This window comes from Tyto alba, unplaced genomic scaffold (genome assembly GCF_018691265.1).
Source record: "Tyto alba isolate M040663 unplaced genomic scaffold, T.alba_DEE_v4.0 Super-Scaffold_18, whole genome shotgun sequence".
In the NCBI taxonomy this organism is placed as follows: Eukaryota; Metazoa; Chordata; class Aves; order Strigiformes; family Tytonidae; genus Tyto; species Tyto alba.
The window spans coordinates 15,376,804-15,396,051 of NW_024881280.1; the positions used below are offsets into that span (position 1 = coordinate 15,376,804).

The window sequence follows — 19,248 nt, forward strand, 5'->3', positions numbered from 1 at the left end:
CTCTCCCCCCAAGACATCCTCAGCGTGCTTGATAGCAGCGATCACTTAATGAAGAGCGGTGCCAAACACGGTTTGAACGAGGCGTTCTCTTCGTGCCCTGGAAAATTAATTTTTAGAAAAGCACAATGAATGGTCAGAGGAAAGAAACCACGCTTGCAACATAGGCTGCTGGCGGCGAGGCGGGCGGGCGGCCGGGGCCGGCTCGCTTCCCGGGGAAGCCCAACTTTGCGCGGCCCCCCCGCAGCCGGCGGCTCCCCGCGCCGCGGGGCCGGCGCAGCGGCGGCCGGCGATTTGAACCGGCAGCTCAGCGCGTAAATCAGACGCTAAACACCGCGGTTAATCGGAAGGTATTTTGTTGCTCAAATAATCTAGCGCAAACCAACCCGGGGCTGGGCTTCTACCGCACTTTTCTTCTGGCTCTCTGCAGTTTTCCCCTGCCTCTCCCCCCTCTCGCACACACGCACTCTCCCTGTCCTTCCTCCCCTCCCTCCTCCCTCCCTCCCTCCCTCCCTCCCCCTTCCCTCCCTCCCTCCCTCCCTCCCTCCCTCCCTCTCTCTCGCACGCTCGCTCGCTCCTTCCTACACGCGTTGCTTCGCTCGGGGCAGGGGCTGCTGCGCGGCTCCCCCCGCGCGGCGCCGCGGCCGCCCTGCCGGCGCGCTGCGCATCCCCGGCGCTCCGCCGGCTGGGGCGCCCCGCCGCCCCGCGCCCCGCGCTCCCGCCGCCGCTCCCGCCGCCGCCGCCGCCGCCGCCGCCGCCGCTCCCGCCGCCGCTCCCGCCGCCGCCGCCGCCGCCGCTCCCCGCCGCCGCCGCCGCCGCCGCCGCCGCGCTGCAGGACTGGCTATGGCCACCACTACTTCCGGGTTCCGTCACTTCATTCTCCCGCCGATCAGCGCTGCAAAACTGAGCCGCTTCTATAAGGCAGCCAGCAGCCAACCTGCCAACACTTACTGACACTCACTCATCTCAGAGAGCGAGGGAGAGAGGGAGACAAAATACCTGCCGGGAGGAGGAGGAGGAGGAGGAGGAAAAAAAAAAAAAAAAAAAAAAAAAAAAAAAAAAAAAAAAAAAAAAGGAGAGAGGGGGAAGTCCGGGCTTTGCAAACTATTCAATTTTTCTTCGCATCTTTCCCCACCCCCCCTTCACAGTACTTAAAAAAAAAAAAAAAAAAAAGGAAAAAAAAAAAATCAAAACCAACCCTATAGCGATCCTAAAAGGCAAAACCCGAGCGCGGAGTTACTGGAAGAAGAAACCGGGGTTAAAAAGATTCCTCCTCTCTTCTTCATCATCATCAACCATCATTCATTCACTACCTTGACATTCCCTGGCTTTGATTGACAGCTGGAGTGGCAAAAAGCCATGAGACACGACAGTTTGGTTACATGTGGGTTGCTGACGGGCCGATCGTAACCTTCAGTTTGAGGGCTTGACAATTTTTTTTTTTTTTTTTTTTTTTTTTTGCGTAGAGAAAGAAAAAAGGAAAAAGAGAGAGAGAAAAAGGAAAGAGAGAAAGAGAGAGAAAAAAGAAGAAAACACAGAAACTCATCGTGGTTCTTGACTGTTTTTTATATATTATTGTTGTTGTTATTGTTGTTGTTATTATTATTATTTACCCATATTGGAGGATAGGAGAAGTCTATAAGTGGGTTGCAAAAAAAAAAAAAAAAAAAAAAAAAAAAGAGGAATCTTCTTCACTCTAAATCACTTTCTTTGCTGGACTGGGATATTAAATATACGACACATCCAGGAGTTTATTGGAGCGCAGACTGATGGCGCAAAGGGTAGGTTTAAATCTCCAACACTTACCTATATATAAATCCTCTCTTAAGAGGGGCCTGTCCGATTTGCTCTCCTCTGTTGCTGATGATGATGGCGGCCACTATTAAAAAATAGCAGCAAAAATTATTCACTAGCTTTTTGTGTGTGTGCGTGAGTGTCTCTCTGTGTGTGTCTCTCTCTGCAATTGTTCCACGCTTTTTTCCTCTCCAGCTTTTCCCCCAGCAGCGCGATTTCCCTGCTCTCTGCCTGCTCAGTAGCACGGGTTTCACAGGGGAAAGCTTGCTGCTGCTGCTGCTGCTGCTGCTGCTGCTGCTGCCGCCGTTACTGCCGCTGCTGCCTAGGAAAGACTAAGAAATACATATGTGTGTCTGTGTATATACGAACGTATATATATGTATACACATATAGCTGCCTTTTTTTTTTTTCTTTTTTTTTTTTTTTTTGTCTCTGGCTTTGACAAGGACAAGGGGAATTGCTACTAAAAAATGTTTCTGGTAACTTTCAGATTATTTCCCCCTTTATCTTCCCCCCCTCCCCCCCGATGCACCCTACCTTTCCTCTCTCCTTCCCAGTGTTGATTTATTTATATAGTTGCTTTTGATTCTGCTTGTTTATTCATTTATATTTTATTTTTTTTGTTCTTCCTTTCTAATGCAGAGTAACTCTAGTTTCTCTCCTCCGTTTCCTTCCTTTTCATCCCCGTTTCCTTGTTAGGGTTTCTCCTGCCCGTGCTGAAGAGGACCATCTCCCCCCGCACCCACAGGCAGGCACACACACTTTCCCCCTTTACCTCTCCCCGCACCCCCACTCCTCCCTCAGCCTCTCCAGCCTCTGCTCCCGATCCCAGTTGATTTCATTTTGCACATTTCTCTCTCTGTTGTGGCTGTTCTCGTTTTGTTTTGCTCTGTTTGTGTCTGTCCGGGTGCTTTACTCTCTTCTGACTTTTGTTGTTGTTGTTTGTTTGTTTTGGTTTGTTTTGGTTTGTTTTTTTTTTTTTTTTTTTTTTTTTTTTTTTATTCCCCTCTCTCTCTCTCTCTCTCTCTCTCTCTTCCCCTCTTTCTCTTTCTTTCTTCTCTTCCGGCCCGTTTTTTGACAGTACGATGAGCTGCCCCACTACGGCGGGATGGACGGAGTAGGGGTGCCGGCGTCCATGTACGGGGACCCCCACGCCCCCCGGCCGATCCCCCCGGTGCACCACCTCAACCATGGGCCGCCGCTCCACGCCGGCCAGCACTACGGCGCCCACGCCCCGCACCCCAATGTCATGCCGGCCAGCATGGGCTCCGCTGTCAACGACGCCCTGAAGCGGGACAAGGATGCGATCTACGGGTAGGTGCCGCCGGGCCGCCCGGCGCCGCGGCCCGGCCCCCGGTGCCCCCGGTGCCGGCGGAGCGGCGAGGGCAGGAGCGGGGCGGGCGGGCGGGCGGCGGCGGCCCCCGCCGAGCCCCGCAGCGGGGCGGGGGGAGCCCCGGCGGGAGGGCGGCGGCGGGGAGCCCCCGGCCGCCCGCTCCGCAGGGACACCCGCGCCGTGGCCCCGCCGCTCCCACTGCCAGCGGTCGCGGGACCGGGGCAGTCCCTGGCTGACCCGCGGGGAGCGCGTCCTGGAAAAGCAGAACTCGCGGGGAGAGAGGCTGGGTTGGGGGGAGGTGGTGGGGTTTCCTTGTCTTTCTTTTTTCTTTTTATTTCCCTTTTTTTTCCTTTCTTTTTTTTTTTTTTTTTTTTCCTTCCCCCCTCCCACCCACCACCAGCCCCCCTCCCCTCCCCGCCTGGGTTTTTTGTTTTTCTAGGAAAGGCCCCAGTTAGGAGTTCAGATAGGAGAAGCGGCTCTCATTGCTCTGGATTTTAGTTGGAGAAGTGTTGTTCTGGTGTTCTCCTTCGTGCCATAATAACACTTCCAACACTGTAAATAAAGAGCTATTCACATCGCGGAAGGTAGTAAGAATAAAAGGGATTCGCTTCTCGTAAGCAGCTCTTCCCTGAGACAGAAGGAATAAATACACTGGGGGCACTGAGCTGAGTTTTCTATTCAGAAAAGAAAGAACATGAGGAAAAAGAAACACGTACCCAAAACTCAAGCCTGTGCCAGGGCATTGCTTGGGGGGGAATGACACCGATTCCCTTCAGTGCCTTTTAGAAAAAAATACTAAATGATCCTAAAAGGAGAGATAGTAACATCTATGACAGAGTGTGGGGCCTTGATCAGGCACCAAAGGGGAAAAGAGACAAATGCATGATAACTACTTAGCACGCAGATAATTTTTTTTTTTTTCTGACTACACCAACTATGGGAAAATATTTCGCGAAGTGCTCCCTCCCTCCACCCCCTCCCCAGCTCACTTATCTGGACAGCTGGTATTTTACTTGGGTGTGCTTCCCAAGCCAGGAAACTTCACCACATTTTTGTTAGCAGGCCCCTTGAAAAATAAAATTACGTATTAAGTAGTTTGCAGTTTGCCTGGCCGTGCTTCACATTTTAGGTCATAGCTGGAGGGTAGGGATGGGATCTTCCAGGTTTCGCGTTATTTTAAGCTGTGGCGAAAAGTGTAAGATTCCCAGCTGAGCTGCTGCCGGCGTGAGCGTGTTTGGTGCCTTGTGCGGTTGGAGGAGAGGTCACTTTTGTCCTCATCTGGGGGGACTGCACGGGGGGATGTTGCTCGGGCATTGCAATTTCAAGAGGGGGGGAAAAAAAAAAAGAAAAAAAAAAAAAAAAGAAAGAAAAAGAAAAAAACAACCCCCCCAAACCAACCCACCACCAAATCTAGCATTTTTATTTCAAAATGTTGTTCTCCCTTGCTCTGCCCGACGCGGTACTGAGAGGCTGCAGAGCGTGGCCGCGTCCGTGTGTCCGTGTCTGTGTGTCCGTGCGTTTTTTAAAAAAAAAATACTTGTTGATTAGAGCTCTTCTTTCCCCCTCTCCCCCCACCTCCTCCCCTCTCTTTGTGTGCCACTGCCCGGTAGGCACCCGTTGTTCCCCCTCTTAGCTCTGGTCTTTGAGAAGTGCGAGCTGGCGACCTGCACGCCCCGGGAGCCCGGCGTGGCCGGCGGGGACGTCTGCTCCTCCGACTCCTTCAACGAGGACATCGCCGTCTTCGCCAAACAGGTCCGGCACCTCTCCCCCCGCCCCGCTCCTTCCCAGCGCCCCCGCCACCTCCTCGGCTTCTCGACCCGCACGGCCGGGCGCTCGCAGGGGGCAGCCCCCCCCCCGCCTCCCCTCCCCAACTCCGGCACCCCCTCTCCGGCCCTGGGGGGGGGGGGGGGGGGGGCGGGAGGGTTGCGGGCTGGCGGCCCGGCCGTCTCTGACCCTGCTCCGCCGGGATCCCCTCCGCGCTGCCAGGCTGAGGCTCCCGGCCCTCGCCCTCCCGCCTTAGCGAAAGGGAAACGTAACTGTGGCCGAGTTTGGGAGGCAGAGGGAGCGGGAGCGAGGCACAGACCAAGGGGAGAAGGCTGCGGTGGCAAGGGCGGCCGGCCGGGCCCCGGGCTGGCAGGAGCGGGGCAGCCCGGGTGGCTCCGGGGAGCCCAGCCGGGTTTCGGCCCGACCTGGCCCGGCTGGTTTTGTCCCGGGGGGGGGGGGGGGGGTTGTCCCCCGCTTCGAGTGATTCGAGTTACAGGGCTGAGGAGAGAAGCAGTAATTCACGCCGCTTTTCGTTCTTACAGGTCCGCGCTGAAAAACCACTTTTTTCTTCAAATCCAGAGTTGGACAATTTGGTAAGGCCTGCTCCCCTCCTCTGCTCCCTCCCCCCCCCCCCCAACACCTCCACCTCCCCCGCCTTCGCCCTTCCCACCCCCGGTGCGGGCCGCCGGCAAGTGCCCTCCGCCGAGCGGGCGGCGGCCCTGGCACCCCGGCACCCCGGCACCCCGCACCCCGCACCCCGGCACCCCGCACCCCGCACCCCGGCACCCCGCACCCCGGCACCCCGGCACCCCGGCACCCCGGCACCCCGCACCCCGGCACCCCGCACCCCGGCACCCGGGCAGGGCCAGGGGCTGGGACGCCGCAGTCAAGGGGCTTCAAAGATCTGCACTTTTAAAGCGAGCCGGGGCGAACTCTCGAGCCCCGACGCACTGCAAAGCCGTGTTTGAAAGCCACGGGAAGCTAAAGTGAAGGAAATAACTGCTTAAGAAGAGAGAGCGGGAGATTTCTAACCTAATTCTTTTGCTAATGTGAACGATTTCAATATTCAAAGTGCCTAAATCCGCTTGTAAAGAAGATGCCAAACTATTCATCCTTCCCCCCCCTCCCCTTTCTCCTGCGGGCGGTGGGGGGGGGGGGGGGTGGGAGCGTGTGTGTGACCCCTTTGCGGACCCTCAGGGATGAGGGCCGGGTGTTGAGAGGGAGCGAGGAAAAGAGGAAGAGGTTTTCTCCAAGATCGTGGTAATAAAGCACTAATCACCGCTCCTGGAATAAATATGATAAAAATCAAGTGCTTAGGTTAAAGTTGATCAAAATTGTTCAAGCGTGACCAATGAGCTAAAATCCTGGATAATGACTGCGCGCCCTGGCAATCCCCTTCTCCCCCTTGCCCACTCGGGCTCGCAGCTCTGCGCAGCCCCCGTGCTCCTGTCTCCCACGTAACCCCTTGCTCAAAACTTTCTTGCAGATGATCCAAGCAATACAAGTACTAAGGTTTCACCTTTTGGAATTAGAAAAGGTAAGAGCCACGGAGGGGGGCGGGGGACAAGTCGTTCCCTCCCTATACCCCCATGTTCCCCCCCCCCCGCCCTCCCTCCCCAACCCCCCCGAGTGTTTGGTAGGACTTGTAAACATGGCCAGAGGAAAGAGGGGAAACGCAGTGTGATCCTGTAACCTGTGCCATCAGAGCATGTGGCACCCGACAATCATGCCCAACCCGGATCGTTTTTTTGGGTTGTTTTTTTTGTTTGTTTGTTTTTTTGTTTTTTTTTTTTTTTTTTTTGTGTGTGTGTTTTTGTTTTGTTTTGTTTTGTTTTTTCCATCGTAATTGCAACCAGGCATTAAAAGTTATTAACCCCCCTTCCATCCTTCTTACCCCTTCCCTCAGCAGAAGCTCTTTTCCTGACTCGGAAGTAGTATGTTTAACAAAAAGAGAAATGAAAGCACTCCTGCCTTTCTCCAGCTCTGGCAGGCATATTAACCCCGAGCAAGCCCTAGCTGTTTGGGAGAGGCAGGGGGCCCCTGCGCGGCGTGGGGAGGGGGCTGTGCCCTGGGACGGGGACGGCTCTTCCCACAGCCTCAGCCAGGAGCTTCGCCTTACTGCTCCCGGCCACTTCAGACTTTTTTTTTTTTTTAGCCCCGGTTTAAACCGATCCCGTCCCGAGTGACTCGTTGTACCTGTCTGGGCTGTGTACGCTCCAGAGATACTGCATGGGTCCAGCTCCCTGTGTTCTGATGTTATCATGAAATCGGATTTTCCTCTGCACACCAGACTGAGCCCACTATCTCTCTCTCTCTCTAACTTGTTGCTGCGGCAAGTCTCTAGAGAATAATATGTGCTGCAACAATTTCTCTATTGTTTCCTTGCCTTCAACTATTGTGCCCCTTAATTAGAGTTACTTGTGGAGTAGATCAGAGGGTTGTTTTTGCTACCAAAAAAAAAAACAAAACCACAAAAAACAAAACAAAAAAAAAACCCAAACCCAAAACCCCAGCATAAAACCAAAGTTGCAATCCAATATTTTGCCATTACTGACACTATTATTCTTGTCACTGTTTTCAGGTTCATGAATTGTGCGATAACTTCTGCCATCGGTACATTAGTTGTTTGAAAGGAAAAATGCCAATAGACCTTGTTATTGATGAAAGGGATGGCAGCTCCAAATCAGACCACGAAGAACTCTCAGGATCTTCCACAAATCTAGCCGATCATGTAAGTCCTTCTGATTTCTTTACGGCTCTTTTAAAGACTTCAACCTCCTTAGAGGACCTGTCCCTGATTTAATTGTTTTGCTGTTGTTGTCTATTATTATTATTATTTATTATTATTGTTGTTGTTATTATTATTACTACTACTTTAACCTCTTGCAAGCTGGGACCCCATCTTTACACTTTCTTCCCTCTTGCCTTATGAAGCTGTACAAATGCAAAAGGTTCCTTCTGTTTCCATCTGCAAAGCAGCGAGTTTGCAATGGTTTGTAAAGTTTCCTGGTCTGGGCGGCTTGGAGAGCTAGCAAACTGTCGGTTTGATGTGGGGCTCGGTGTTTTCTCCTCTTCCTTGCCAACTCTGTAATCAATGCAGCAATGTAAGGAAACAGAGACAAGAAAGTTAGGGAGAAAGTTTGCTGATTTGCTCCCCCCTCCCCTCTCGTGGGGATGACAAGTGATGAGAATTATTGGCAATACTACACTGCATTAAAAAAAAGGGGTTAGCACATTAGAGTTTCCAATGCTTGTGCTTTATAGCAACTTATTGTCAGAATATGGACTTATTGCCAAACGCCTGAAGCATCTTCATAATAAAAGACAGTAACCTTGATGAAGCAATTATTAACAATGTATTACAGAAAGCTGGAGAGAATGATGATTGAGTAACCGTAGGTTAGCGGTTGATTTTAACACTTTAGGAGTTGGTGAATTAGTGTTATGTGTGTAGGACTGAACGTTGGTGTGCGTGGTGAGGAGAGTGCCTTTGTTTTTCCGGGTTTTGGAGCGGCTCTTGTGATCCTTCAAAAGATGTAGACGCGGAGAGACTTCGGGATGTGAAGGGAAAGATTGCAGCTGGTACCGCAGAAAGGGGAAGGAATAGCTCTGGTTAAAAAGAGTGGGTGTGAACTCCAGTTTATTTATAGGAACGCATCCCTGGGGGGGAAAGGGGTTTACACAGTTTTAGAATCAATTGAACTCATAATCTAAATGATACAGTCTAATATTTTAGCGGTTGAAATATTAATTTAACACCCGGTGTGAAGTTAACCATGCTTTCTGCACAGGCGCCTGCCTTTATTTCCCAGTGTGTTAAGAAGAGTAGCTGTAAGCCTAGGGAGAATGAGCTTTCTAGGAGCTTTTGTTTCCTTTGAAAACATGTTGTTTGTGTGTGTATTTGATAATTACATTAGACCTGGACCGAAGCTGAATTGGGAGATAAAATAATAATAAATTATTCTCAATGCCCCCCTTCTGGCACAGCTGAGTTACAGAGCCCGGGAAATATTTTTTGGACCCAAGCCTTAGCTTTCATTTTCTCATTTGTATTCAGTAAACATTGCAGAACAAGGCTTTTGCGATGTTTTACATTTTAAATCTATTATTTTGAAAGAAAAAATTGTATGCAGAGGTTCCTGAAAGTTTCTCTGCTTATCAGCTATCTCACACGTAGAGAACAAACTCCATGAGGCACAACATTATTTCAAAAATATTTGTTTTATGACATTTTGCAACTCTAAATTTGAGTGCATAAGTATTCTGGGAGAATACTAGAAAAGAAATTGAAATAAGTGGCAACCTGAAAGATAGGGGGTCATTATGTATAATTCAGAGCAATGGGGAAAAAAAGTACATGTTTCTCCAGTACAGTTTCTTTACAAGAGTGTGTTTCAAGTGGAAGTGTAGAAATGGAGCATGCTTATGTTTATATTGAAGAGATTAGATAAACTAGCCTGTTTAGGGTTCTGGCAGATGGCGAATGCTCAAGCCAATTTGCAGTGCTCCATTATAATATTTAAATTCACACACAATGATAGGACAGGGGTGGAGGGGGTTAGCATTTTGATAATTTGATAACTATTATCTTCCTTAAGAAGAATCTCCTCTTGCTTTTGTGGCCCAAAACCCAAACTCAAATAAATATGACAACCCATTTATCTTGCACCCGTTAGGGTTTACCACTTCATTGGGTATTATAATTTAAAGCCTTTTATTTCCTGGAGATTTGAGCTATAACATTTTTACTTTAGCCCCCTGCTATTTGTTTTGAAAGGAAGCAATAATTTGTGCAACCAGAACACCAACTGGGAAATGAAGAGTTGTATCACATAGTTACATTTTATTCATGCGTTTTGGGAAATGTGTCTCCTTATTGGATTTTTTTTTTTTTGTATATTAGCTTGTTTTCCCAACAAAACTTTAACACTCTTTTATAGCTTAGTCAGGCTACCGTGTGTGTACACATTTATATGTACAAGGTTCCAGCAGGAAGAAATCCACTTTTTTTCATAAAGAGGGAAAAGCTTTTTAGAAATGGCTAATGTAAACATGCAGGACTATCAAAACCCAAGCTATCATTTGTGAGCATCTACCTGAAAATGTTGTAGTTCAAGCATGCAAATTTGTCCAATTTGACTCTCCAGGTTTATTTTTTCATTTGCTTTGATATGCATATTTAATATATAGCCTCAGGCTAGATCTCATTTGGTGAAAGTTGGTGCAGGGGTGATGATGAGCCACTTCAGAAGGACAGAGACAGCATGTTGTTTCCTCTGTTTTATGTATTGGCCCACTATTCTGATCCATGGGTCTTCCCCTCATGGTTTTATTTGCACATGAAATACTAGGAGCATTTCAACTGATTAGCTATGAATAATGATAGCCAAAAAGAAGTGTAGGTTAATTTACTGTGTGCCAAGGTTTCTCTTGTGGAGGTGACAGTTTGTGACAGCTGTTTGACACCCCAAAAATCCATACACCTCTATTCTTATTAAGTGGTAAAAAGCTACACTGTGTGTGTTTAATGTGAATGTGAGGGGTGGTAGCCGTGACAGTGGCAGTGCTGAACTAGGAACTATGGCAGCTCTCAGTTTTATTCCTTTGCTAGACCTGAAAGCAGGCATAAGGGAAAGTAAGAGGAAGAATTGTAGGATTAGCCAGTATTTACCATAGGACTTTAAATGGGGTACTCAAATAGTGCATGCTTCCCTTTTCAAAATCTACTGCTTTACTATTTGTATGACTTAATTGGCAACCAAAACCAAAATCAACAAAGGAATGAACTCTTCAGAGGTATACCTGTGCTGGAAAAGGGAGACAGCTGTAAGTGGTTGTGCTATACATGTTTGGTAATAAATGTGTTTATCGAATTTTATTTTAGTGCGCTATTAACTGTTATGTAATACAGTAAATGTAAAGGGTCCAGGGACTTGGTAGATCAAATAACGCAGCGCTGGTCACAAGAAGCTGAAACTTTTGTTATTACTCTGCTGTGTTTAGTAAATATAACAGCCCATAATTAGTGTTTGAATTTTTAACACCCTCATATTTTTTTATTGCTCTGAGGTATTAGCTGTAGATGGGAAGAAGGTAATTACAGCTATGCCCTGGCTGAACTAGATCAGTTAGGGGAAAAAAAAGTATAAAAGAAAAGAGGAAAGAAACCTTTCTAGCTGCAGTTCAAGTTGAGTTTCCCAGCACAGACAATTTTTTATTGTTCAATATAAACATTCTGGGCCCTATCCTGCATTGTGTATTCAGCCTAAAATATCTGTTGAGATTGCCGACAAATTTTTTTTGTTTTGTTTTGTGTTTTTTTTTTTTTTTATTATTTTGAGCTATTGAAATCTGAAAAATGTCATGCTTGTAAAATTTGGAGATTTTTAAACTTTTTTGAGCATATGATAACATTTTGCACTTTAATTACATTTCTTTTGTACCTGGCTTCACCTGGTGCCACACAAGTCTGCCTTTAGCACAAACATACTCTGAAGCCTAGTAATTCTCCCACAGAAATTTATGGCTCTCCTTCCACTGGCTTTCGTGGGAGCAGGATCAGGGCCTCAGTCTTTTTTATATTTGTTTATATGTTCTAGTCAATTTGAAGCTGAGAGGTAACAATATACAGATCATCATTTATAAAATATAATTAAAAATGGATAGAAATATATATATACACGTCTCTTTTTTTTTAGAAAAGAACTGTTGACAGATTAGAAATCCAACACCTTAGCTGGAAGAGAGAAATATTAGTCTGAATATTAAACCTTTCAGCTCTCAAATGAGGATATACTTTTAATTTGTACTTTTGGACATCCAGACATTTTAAATTTCTTTCATATTTCTTGAAGAATGCTCTGTGTGAATTTCTGACATTTTGCAGATGAGAAAAAAAAATAAAAATAGGGTAATATATATCTGTTCCAGTTATATAATTAAACCTTTAGATAATATTTCTCTGAGTAATGAGGAAGTAATTGGGGGACTGATGCTACAATCTCTCGGTTCGTCACACTTTGACGGACTTCAGTGGGAGTTTTGAGTATGCCAGAAATGCAGGATCAGACCCCAAAGGTGCCCTTTCTATTTGTAGTGTATCAGAAGGGAAACTAAGTAGCTAACAGCAACAATAATAAGGCAAACTTTTTTTCTTTTTAATGACCAAATTTCTTAGTATGTGGCTGAAGACTTAGGACATTATGGTAGGCCCTGTACTTTCTGAAGGGGAAAGGAGCATCAGGGACTTCCCGAGACTGTAGAGAATGTTGTGTATTTCCTCTTTTTGATGGGCCAAGGTACTCTACAGTCAAAGTTAACCTACAGCTCAAATCGGAGTGTTTTAACTTTAATCTCAGTTCTCTCAAACTGAACCGATAATGTATTTCACTATCTATTTGACGCGGGTGTTCCCTCTTTGGTTTGAGTTGTCTATCAGTCTAGATGAAGTGTAGCCACACAGAATGACGTAGAAGGACAACTGAAAAAACAACAAAACCCTGATTTTTCAAGTCTCAGTTCCTTGCTGACAGGTGGATTACATGTCTGATTTCAATCTTAATTGGAAAATACAAAGCATGCCGCTTTTCAGAACAGTGCCACGTTCTAAGAGTGTCAAAAATTCCCCCTGACAGTTTCCTCAAATGCAAAATCAAGGGACAAGAATTAAAACTCGTACATATATACACATACATATACAAATACCTGATAGATCGCAATGCCTTGTGCTTTGTTTAAATTGTGTAATCCTGATACAAAAAAGTTATCATATTAAATATGATAATTATCTGTAAGAAAATAAACCTTGGCAATATCAGGAGTAGCCTTTTTTAGAAAGAATAGATATCGTGTCCAATTAGAGTTTTTCATGGCTCATTTACTTGTTGAAAGTTTCTTTACATAGTAAGTTTATTATTACTGCACTCCACAACAGTCTCTAAGATACCATCCTGAACTTTATACATATAAAGCAGACAGATGCATACACAGAAATGCATGTACATGTATGTGTATGGGTTTCTATGTCCGGCATAGTATATCATCTTTTGATAAAAGGTAGTTCCTAGATACAGATTTTTGTGGTGTCAGTCACGTCAGTTGTTCCACTGTGTTTACAGGTGTTACTGGTAAAAACAAGGTGAGCAGGATTTGACTTGTATTTGGGCGGGAAAATGCCATCCGTACCACCCGTTCAGTTTTGTGTTTGCAAAATTAATTTACCGGAGCAACCTCCAGACCTTTGAATCCTACCATCTTCACAAAGAACAAGCTCTACAGCTGTTGTAGTTTAATTTATGAAAGTAAGTTGTGTCTTATTTGTTCCTGCAAGATCAAGGAGTTTGTCCGTTTCATCTGAAAAAATGTAAGGACCTGATCCTGTCACAGTTGTATACTTAAAACTTCAGTTAACATCTGTAAGCCAAATCCTGCTCAGTTTACTCACATGGGTATCAGCTGGCCTGATTGATTTTACTTCCCAGTTATAAATAAGAAGCGAATTCCTTATGGTTAATTGAGTCTTTAATATCACCATAAAAAGCAGTGTGAGATCAGAATCAGCCCTAGCGGGACTACATACACTCACAAAAAATTAGCCAGACTTTACCCAGTGGAAATTCTGGACATACAGAGTAAGAGTTGCAATTTAACAGAAGGTTATCTTATATAAAATTTCTGTGTTACAACGTCTCTGTTCAAGAAATCCTGTAGTGGTTAAAAACTCTTACAGTTTCCACCAGATTTGCAGCATCGACAAAAGAGTAACACGTCAGATTGGCTTTGTATACCAGGAGACTCTTGTCCTTTCTGTTGCTCTTTTCTAGATTTAGCAAAATTCAATGGTGGTGCTAAATCAATTTTTTTTTAACTTTCAAGGGAAAAAACACTGGCAAAATTGTGTTTTCTAGGGAAGGCTGTGCGTGTAAATGAGAAACAGTGGATAGCAGCGGAGTGATCTCCTGTGGCCCTGCTAGTACAAGCTTTCCCCATATTGTCTCCTGCTTTTATATTAATTACAACTTGCATTATCAGCTGCGAGTCTGTAGCCCAGCAAATAGAAAATACTGCCCCTGGAGACCTAGCTTCTTGTATCTATTTTCCATCTCCTTCTATTGTGCTCTACTCAGTATTCGCTGCTTTTCTCCTGGTAACACTGCTCTTTAACACAATTAGGTAAGAGCAAGAGGAGCACCATATTTGACTCCCAATTATAAAAACTACTGGGAATAGATACATGTGTGCTGTTTACCTTCTATGGTATCTGGCATTAGTTTAGGTCATACGTGTGTGAAAATTTTATAGTATGCACACGTACACAAAACAAGCAATTGCGTTTTGGCAGACATCATCCACACTCCTCAATGTCTTTCTACAAAGTATATTATTAAACTTGCAAGAAGATATGAAAAGGCATGCTATCAGTTTGTGTAATTTATCTAAAGCTGTCTGGTTTTCTTTTTTTTTTTTTTTTTTTTTTACAGTGGGATAGCTTAATACAAATTTCATTGAAATTAATAGTAAAATTGCAATTAATGTTAGTGGGCGTTAGACTGGGATTTCTTTAGGCACCGGAACTATACTGATAAAGTGTTTTCAGTGAAGTACACTGTTGATGTGTCATTTGGTCCCATTTTTTTTGTGAAGACATACATAAAATAAGTACTAATGATTAGGCATTTGGCCAAGAAGTTTTTCTGGAGGGATGCAAAGTTGGAAACAGGCTAGGGGAGAAAAAGAAGTTCACTAACATGTACAAGGATCGTAGTCCAAAGCAAAAGAATGCTGCCTTTTTATGAGGCTGTAAACTCCACCCCTAGAGTTATTTGTAATTTTTCATAATATTAAAGCCTAGCTATTTCCCTCCCTTTCAAATTCCTCCAACATTCTACTGCTGCATCTTGTAAATATCCCATCTTATTATTCCTGTACTTCAACAAAATTCTGCTAAATTGCTTCCTCAAGAAAACTGTCACAAGAAAAACATTGAATTCCCAATCAATACAGTCTGTCTTTCTAAAACAGTATCTACAAACTGAGGTCAAGAACAACTCAGCCTGGTAGAGACAGCAAGTGTTTTCAGCTGCGGGAAGTCTTATTCAGTGATCCTTTCCAAATCGTTATGGTTTTGAAACAGAAAGGCCGGTCTAGCTTTTGAAATACTGTATGATAGGTTTTGGATGACATTTGCCTTAAAACATAGCTGAGGTGTTACCAGTTAATTATTGTAATTTTCATATGTGTGATAAGGAGCTCCAACAGCAGCCAGCTTAAGAGAGCCTGCAGTGCATAAAATTAACATAGCTCACTGTGTTCCCTGAAAAGTTTAGCCTAGGTGAACATGTTGCAATTATTACATTTTCTAAAAGGACGTTCCAGCCTGATGTTGTTGGAGGGCTAAACTCATGCTATGCTATTGTTTCTTTTCTTTTTCATGTATTTCTTCTAGCTCTTTATCTGATTACCATCCGGCAAACAGCTGACGCTAAGAGGCTGCAGAGGGCTGAAGAGCTCCTGTCTGCTGTTTGCCTTCAGCTTGAAGCTATTTGAGTGGCTTCCTAACTCAGAGATAAAAAGAGAAGCTCATAGGCACAACTGTGTTTTAATCCAGGCTGTAAAGAAACTTGCTCGGTTTTTGCATTTTATTTCCATCTGAACTTTTTGCTAACCCTATTTTCAAGTTTTTGAGGGTTTTTTTTAGTAACATCTGGGCTGATTGAACTTTTGGGACTTCTCATCTTTCCTTCCACCTGACGCTGTAAAATGATGGTAAAAGGTTTTTCTTTTCTTTTTTTTTTCTTTTTTTTTTTTTTTAATTAAATGAGGGAGGGGGCTACTGTATTAATAACAATTTCCAAGACCTAATGAATACAACAATGTCAATGAATATAAAATACTACTGTTTAGTGGTATTTTTTTTCCTGTTGTGGTTCTATGTGAGGAAAAGTAGATCAGTCTTCCAGGTTTTGGAGGGGGTGGTGGGTTTGTGCCATAAGTGCTGTCGGTTGTGCTGACAGGTTAGGTAAATTTTGGATCCTGGCTTGTCTTCTGATTTTACTCATATTTTTCTGCCATGAAATGTGGGTGCATGTGTGTGTCTGTGTAAGGTGAAGGGGATTTGGATCCTTCTTACCCTTTGGTCACACAGGGCTTTACTGGAAAACTTTTGAAGTCATGGATTCTTCCTTTTGTCTCTGCTGCGATCCGGGTCAGGCCCGTTAGATTTATGTTACTAGGTATTGTAGCAAGCTGTTATTTGGCAGTTCTATTTTGCATTGCTATATAGCATGTGGTACTAATCAGTGCTAGGAGATTACTTTGAGATGTTCCAATATATATTTTGGGACCTGATTCCAATCACACTTACACTGAATTCTACAAGGGGTAAATCAGTTGATTTTGTTGAATTTATTCCTACTAAATGTCAGGGTAGATGAGGTCAGTATCAGTCCTGCTCAAAGAATTTATCCAAACTTGTCACTTGCTGATTTCAGGATCTTCTTGCACTTTAATAGTCCAGTGTTATTTCTCAATAAAGATTTGAAATGCAATCAAACTTAAGAAGCAACAGCTTTTTGTTTGTTTGTTGTTTGGTTTGGTTTTTTTTTTGTTTGGTTTGGTTTTTTGAGGGGGGATTTTTCATTTGTTTTGTTGCTGAATTATTATAATGTGCTTGATTTAAGTTGTCACATACAGGTGACAAGTAATGCAGGTCCAGCCCCTAGTCTGATCTGTTTCATGTGTTCTTGCTCTCCTTTTCTGCCAGAGGAAATTCCATCTCTTGCCTGCCTTCATGTGGTGCTGATAAAGCTCTTCCTGTACAGTAGAATTCCTGTTTTCCTTTAAGCAACAGCAGGGTATTGGGAATGATCAGGAAAGGGGAGGAGGACAGGAGGAGAATACACTCCACAAAGTAGCACTAAACTGCAACATTAAGTTTTCCTCACTTACCCTTTTAAATAGCAGCTCTTCACTCCGGGAAAGACAATATTCAATAAATTGGAAAGCTCAGATGAACTATGTGACTAACGTACAGTAGTTGAGGTCTCACTTAACCAAGTTTTGCAAACTTTGTATGTCTGTCTTCTGTGTTCCCTTTTGATGAGTTTTATGCATAGTAATGTAGAAAGAATTACATAAAAATCACTATACACTTTATTTTATATAATCACCTGGTGGTTATTCTTGACAATACTTGTAAGTGAACTGTTAGAGTGATAAATCTAGGAAGTCTTTTGAAATGTGTCATAACAAGGTGGTGATGGGGGGGGAGGGGGGGATGTGAGGAAGCATCTTTCTTGGTATATAATGTCCTTCAGAGAAAGCTTGCTTTTTCCCTCACAACTTTGCATTTGCTTGAAGTTTTTCTAGCATTCAAATGGTGAGAGAGGTTAGGGTGTGAGGACATGTTCCTCTCCCATGCACGTTCTCCTCTACTTCTTGAAACAGTTTCCCTCCCCTTCCTCTCCCCTCCCATCTCTAGTCAGTCTGGAAAAGCAGTGTGGGAGGTAGTTTGCATAACAGCTGTCCTGATCCAAATGTGAACACCTAGTATCATAAACTGCAGGTTGATGTTCTCCCCTCCACTCCCCTGTATAGCTCATTAAGGAACTTTTTTATTCTCCCTTGAAATATTGTTCTGCAGTACTATTCAAACAATTAAAACCAGACAACTCTTTGGAAAGTTTAAAAAAGAAAAAAAATCCGTCCTTTATTTTATCAAGTAAATCTTTGTACCTCTTCTGCTTGTCTTTCCTGAAGAATTGTTACACTGTGCAAACAGTGTCAGTCTTTGGCACATTTCACAAATGCTAATGTGTATACTTTTCCCCCCTCCCCTCCCCTCTTCTCCCCGTTTTCTTTCTGTTCTTCATTTGCTATTGGAATGGGAACTGTGGAAAAAATTCCTTGGCACTCTGACACCAGAATCCTTCATCTTGGAGAGACCACGATGATGCAACCTCAACGCACTCGGCAGGCACACCGGGGCCCTCCAGTGGGGGCCATGCTTCCCAGAGCGGAGACAACAGCAGCGAGCAAGGTAAAAGGTCAAACTTTTTCCCTCCGCAAAGTAGGCATGACTAAAATAACTCCAGCTTTTTTTTTACTATATCAGTACATCTGCCTTAGAGTAAACATGGAGTGGCAGACTTGCAGTATAATCAGCTGTAACTTAGGGAGACGGTATTTCCTTTTCCTAACCCACTTAGCTGCATTTTATTATTATTTCAAAGCGAAATATCTAATCTTCAAACAAGCTTTGTAATAACAATTGATTAGTTCTGCCAATTCCTTTACAAATTTGGTTATCTACAGTTTATTTTTGTGTGCTGTAAGTAAATAAAATGACAGACATACTCTCCAGCTGTGATGCAGTTGTTTGAGCTGTGTTATAGATGGAGAATTAAACCTGTAGTTTTAGCTGTGGCAGAGACTCCTATATGAAGTTATGAAGCTGCTAAATTATATAAAGTAGAAGCAAAACCTGAACTGGACAGAAAAATGTTTCTTGCAATGTTTGCTTGTAGAGACTTGTTTATGCTGCTGAAAATCTGAATTCAGAATTGTAAATAGAGATGTACTTGAACTGTAAAACCTGTGCTGGATCTATACAGTGAAGCCTTCTCAAGGGTTCAGGAGGTTTGATTATTATTTCAGGGTTTTTTGTTTTATTTCCTACTGCACTGCACCTCGTGTGTGGTCATCTGCATCCATGCTGAGCGAGTGTCAAAGGCTGTCATTCTGATATGATAGTGTTTTACACTTGCTCATTAGAAGTGTAAGTGACTCCAGAAGGTATAAAAGTCAAGATTTCAGTGCTAAAAGTTGGGTAAAGATGGTCTACTGTCACTCTTGAATCTTGACTCAGAACTGATTTTTTTTCTTCTTTTTTAAAGACCAAAGTTTAAGGTGAGCTCTGTTCTTGTTTTCCTTTGTAAACATGGTAAGCCTCAGCAAGTGAGTGAGACATTACATTTATAAGGTCTTACGATTTGCTCTCTCCATCTCGTGCACCTGGGGATTGCGCATACCCAACAGAGCCAACTGACAGGTCTGCCATCCAACTGGCCAAGTGGGATCCCAAAACTGGAGAGGGGAGCAGCCTTCAGGGCTTGAGCTGCCATGACTAGCCTCATGCTCTGGGCCGCTTCCCACCACGGTATTCGCCACGCTAAAACATCGGAGCAGATATGTAATTTCACGTCTCTCACGTGGCCCACTGCTTGGCACAGAGCTAGACCCCCTCATCTGTCTCATGATCTGGTGTAGTACCCACTGCGATTCTAGGAACTTGAAAAGTTTGTTTCTGGTAGAGTGGTTTGGGTTTGTCTCCTATTTGTATGAATTGTTTATACATTTGTAAT

The 19,248-nt window shown here is 44.4% G+C and overlaps 1 protein-coding gene across 5 annotated transcripts in view; it reads left to right on the top strand.

Moving 5' to 3' along the window:
- The first annotated feature begins 754 nt into the window (after positions 1–754).
- The window catches only part of MEIS2 (Meis homeobox 2), a 173,549-nt gene continuing 155,055 nt past the window's right edge, over positions 755–19,248 (top strand). For 2 of the 5 annotated variants that reach the window (XM_042790820.1, XM_042790822.1), the window contains exons 1-8: positions 755–1,778; positions 2,238–2,270; positions 2,873–3,105; positions 4,735–4,876; positions 5,431–5,481; positions 6,375–6,425; positions 7,470–7,619; positions 17,810–17,924. In XM_042790820.1, coding sequence (XP_042646754.1) covers positions 2,262–2,270; positions 2,873–3,105; positions 4,735–4,876; positions 5,431–5,481; positions 6,375–6,425; positions 7,470–7,619; positions 17,810–17,924 — 751 coding nt within the window. In that variant the 5' untranslated portion in view covers positions 755–1,778; positions 2,238–2,261. Of the gene's footprint in view, positions 1,779–2,237; positions 2,271–2,447; positions 2,540–2,872; positions 3,106–4,734; positions 4,877–5,430; positions 5,482–6,374; positions 6,426–7,469; positions 7,620–17,809; positions 17,925–19,248 lie in introns of those variants that run through there. The other 3 variants (XM_042790819.1, XM_042790821.1, XM_042790823.1) reach the window with 2 other exon arrangements.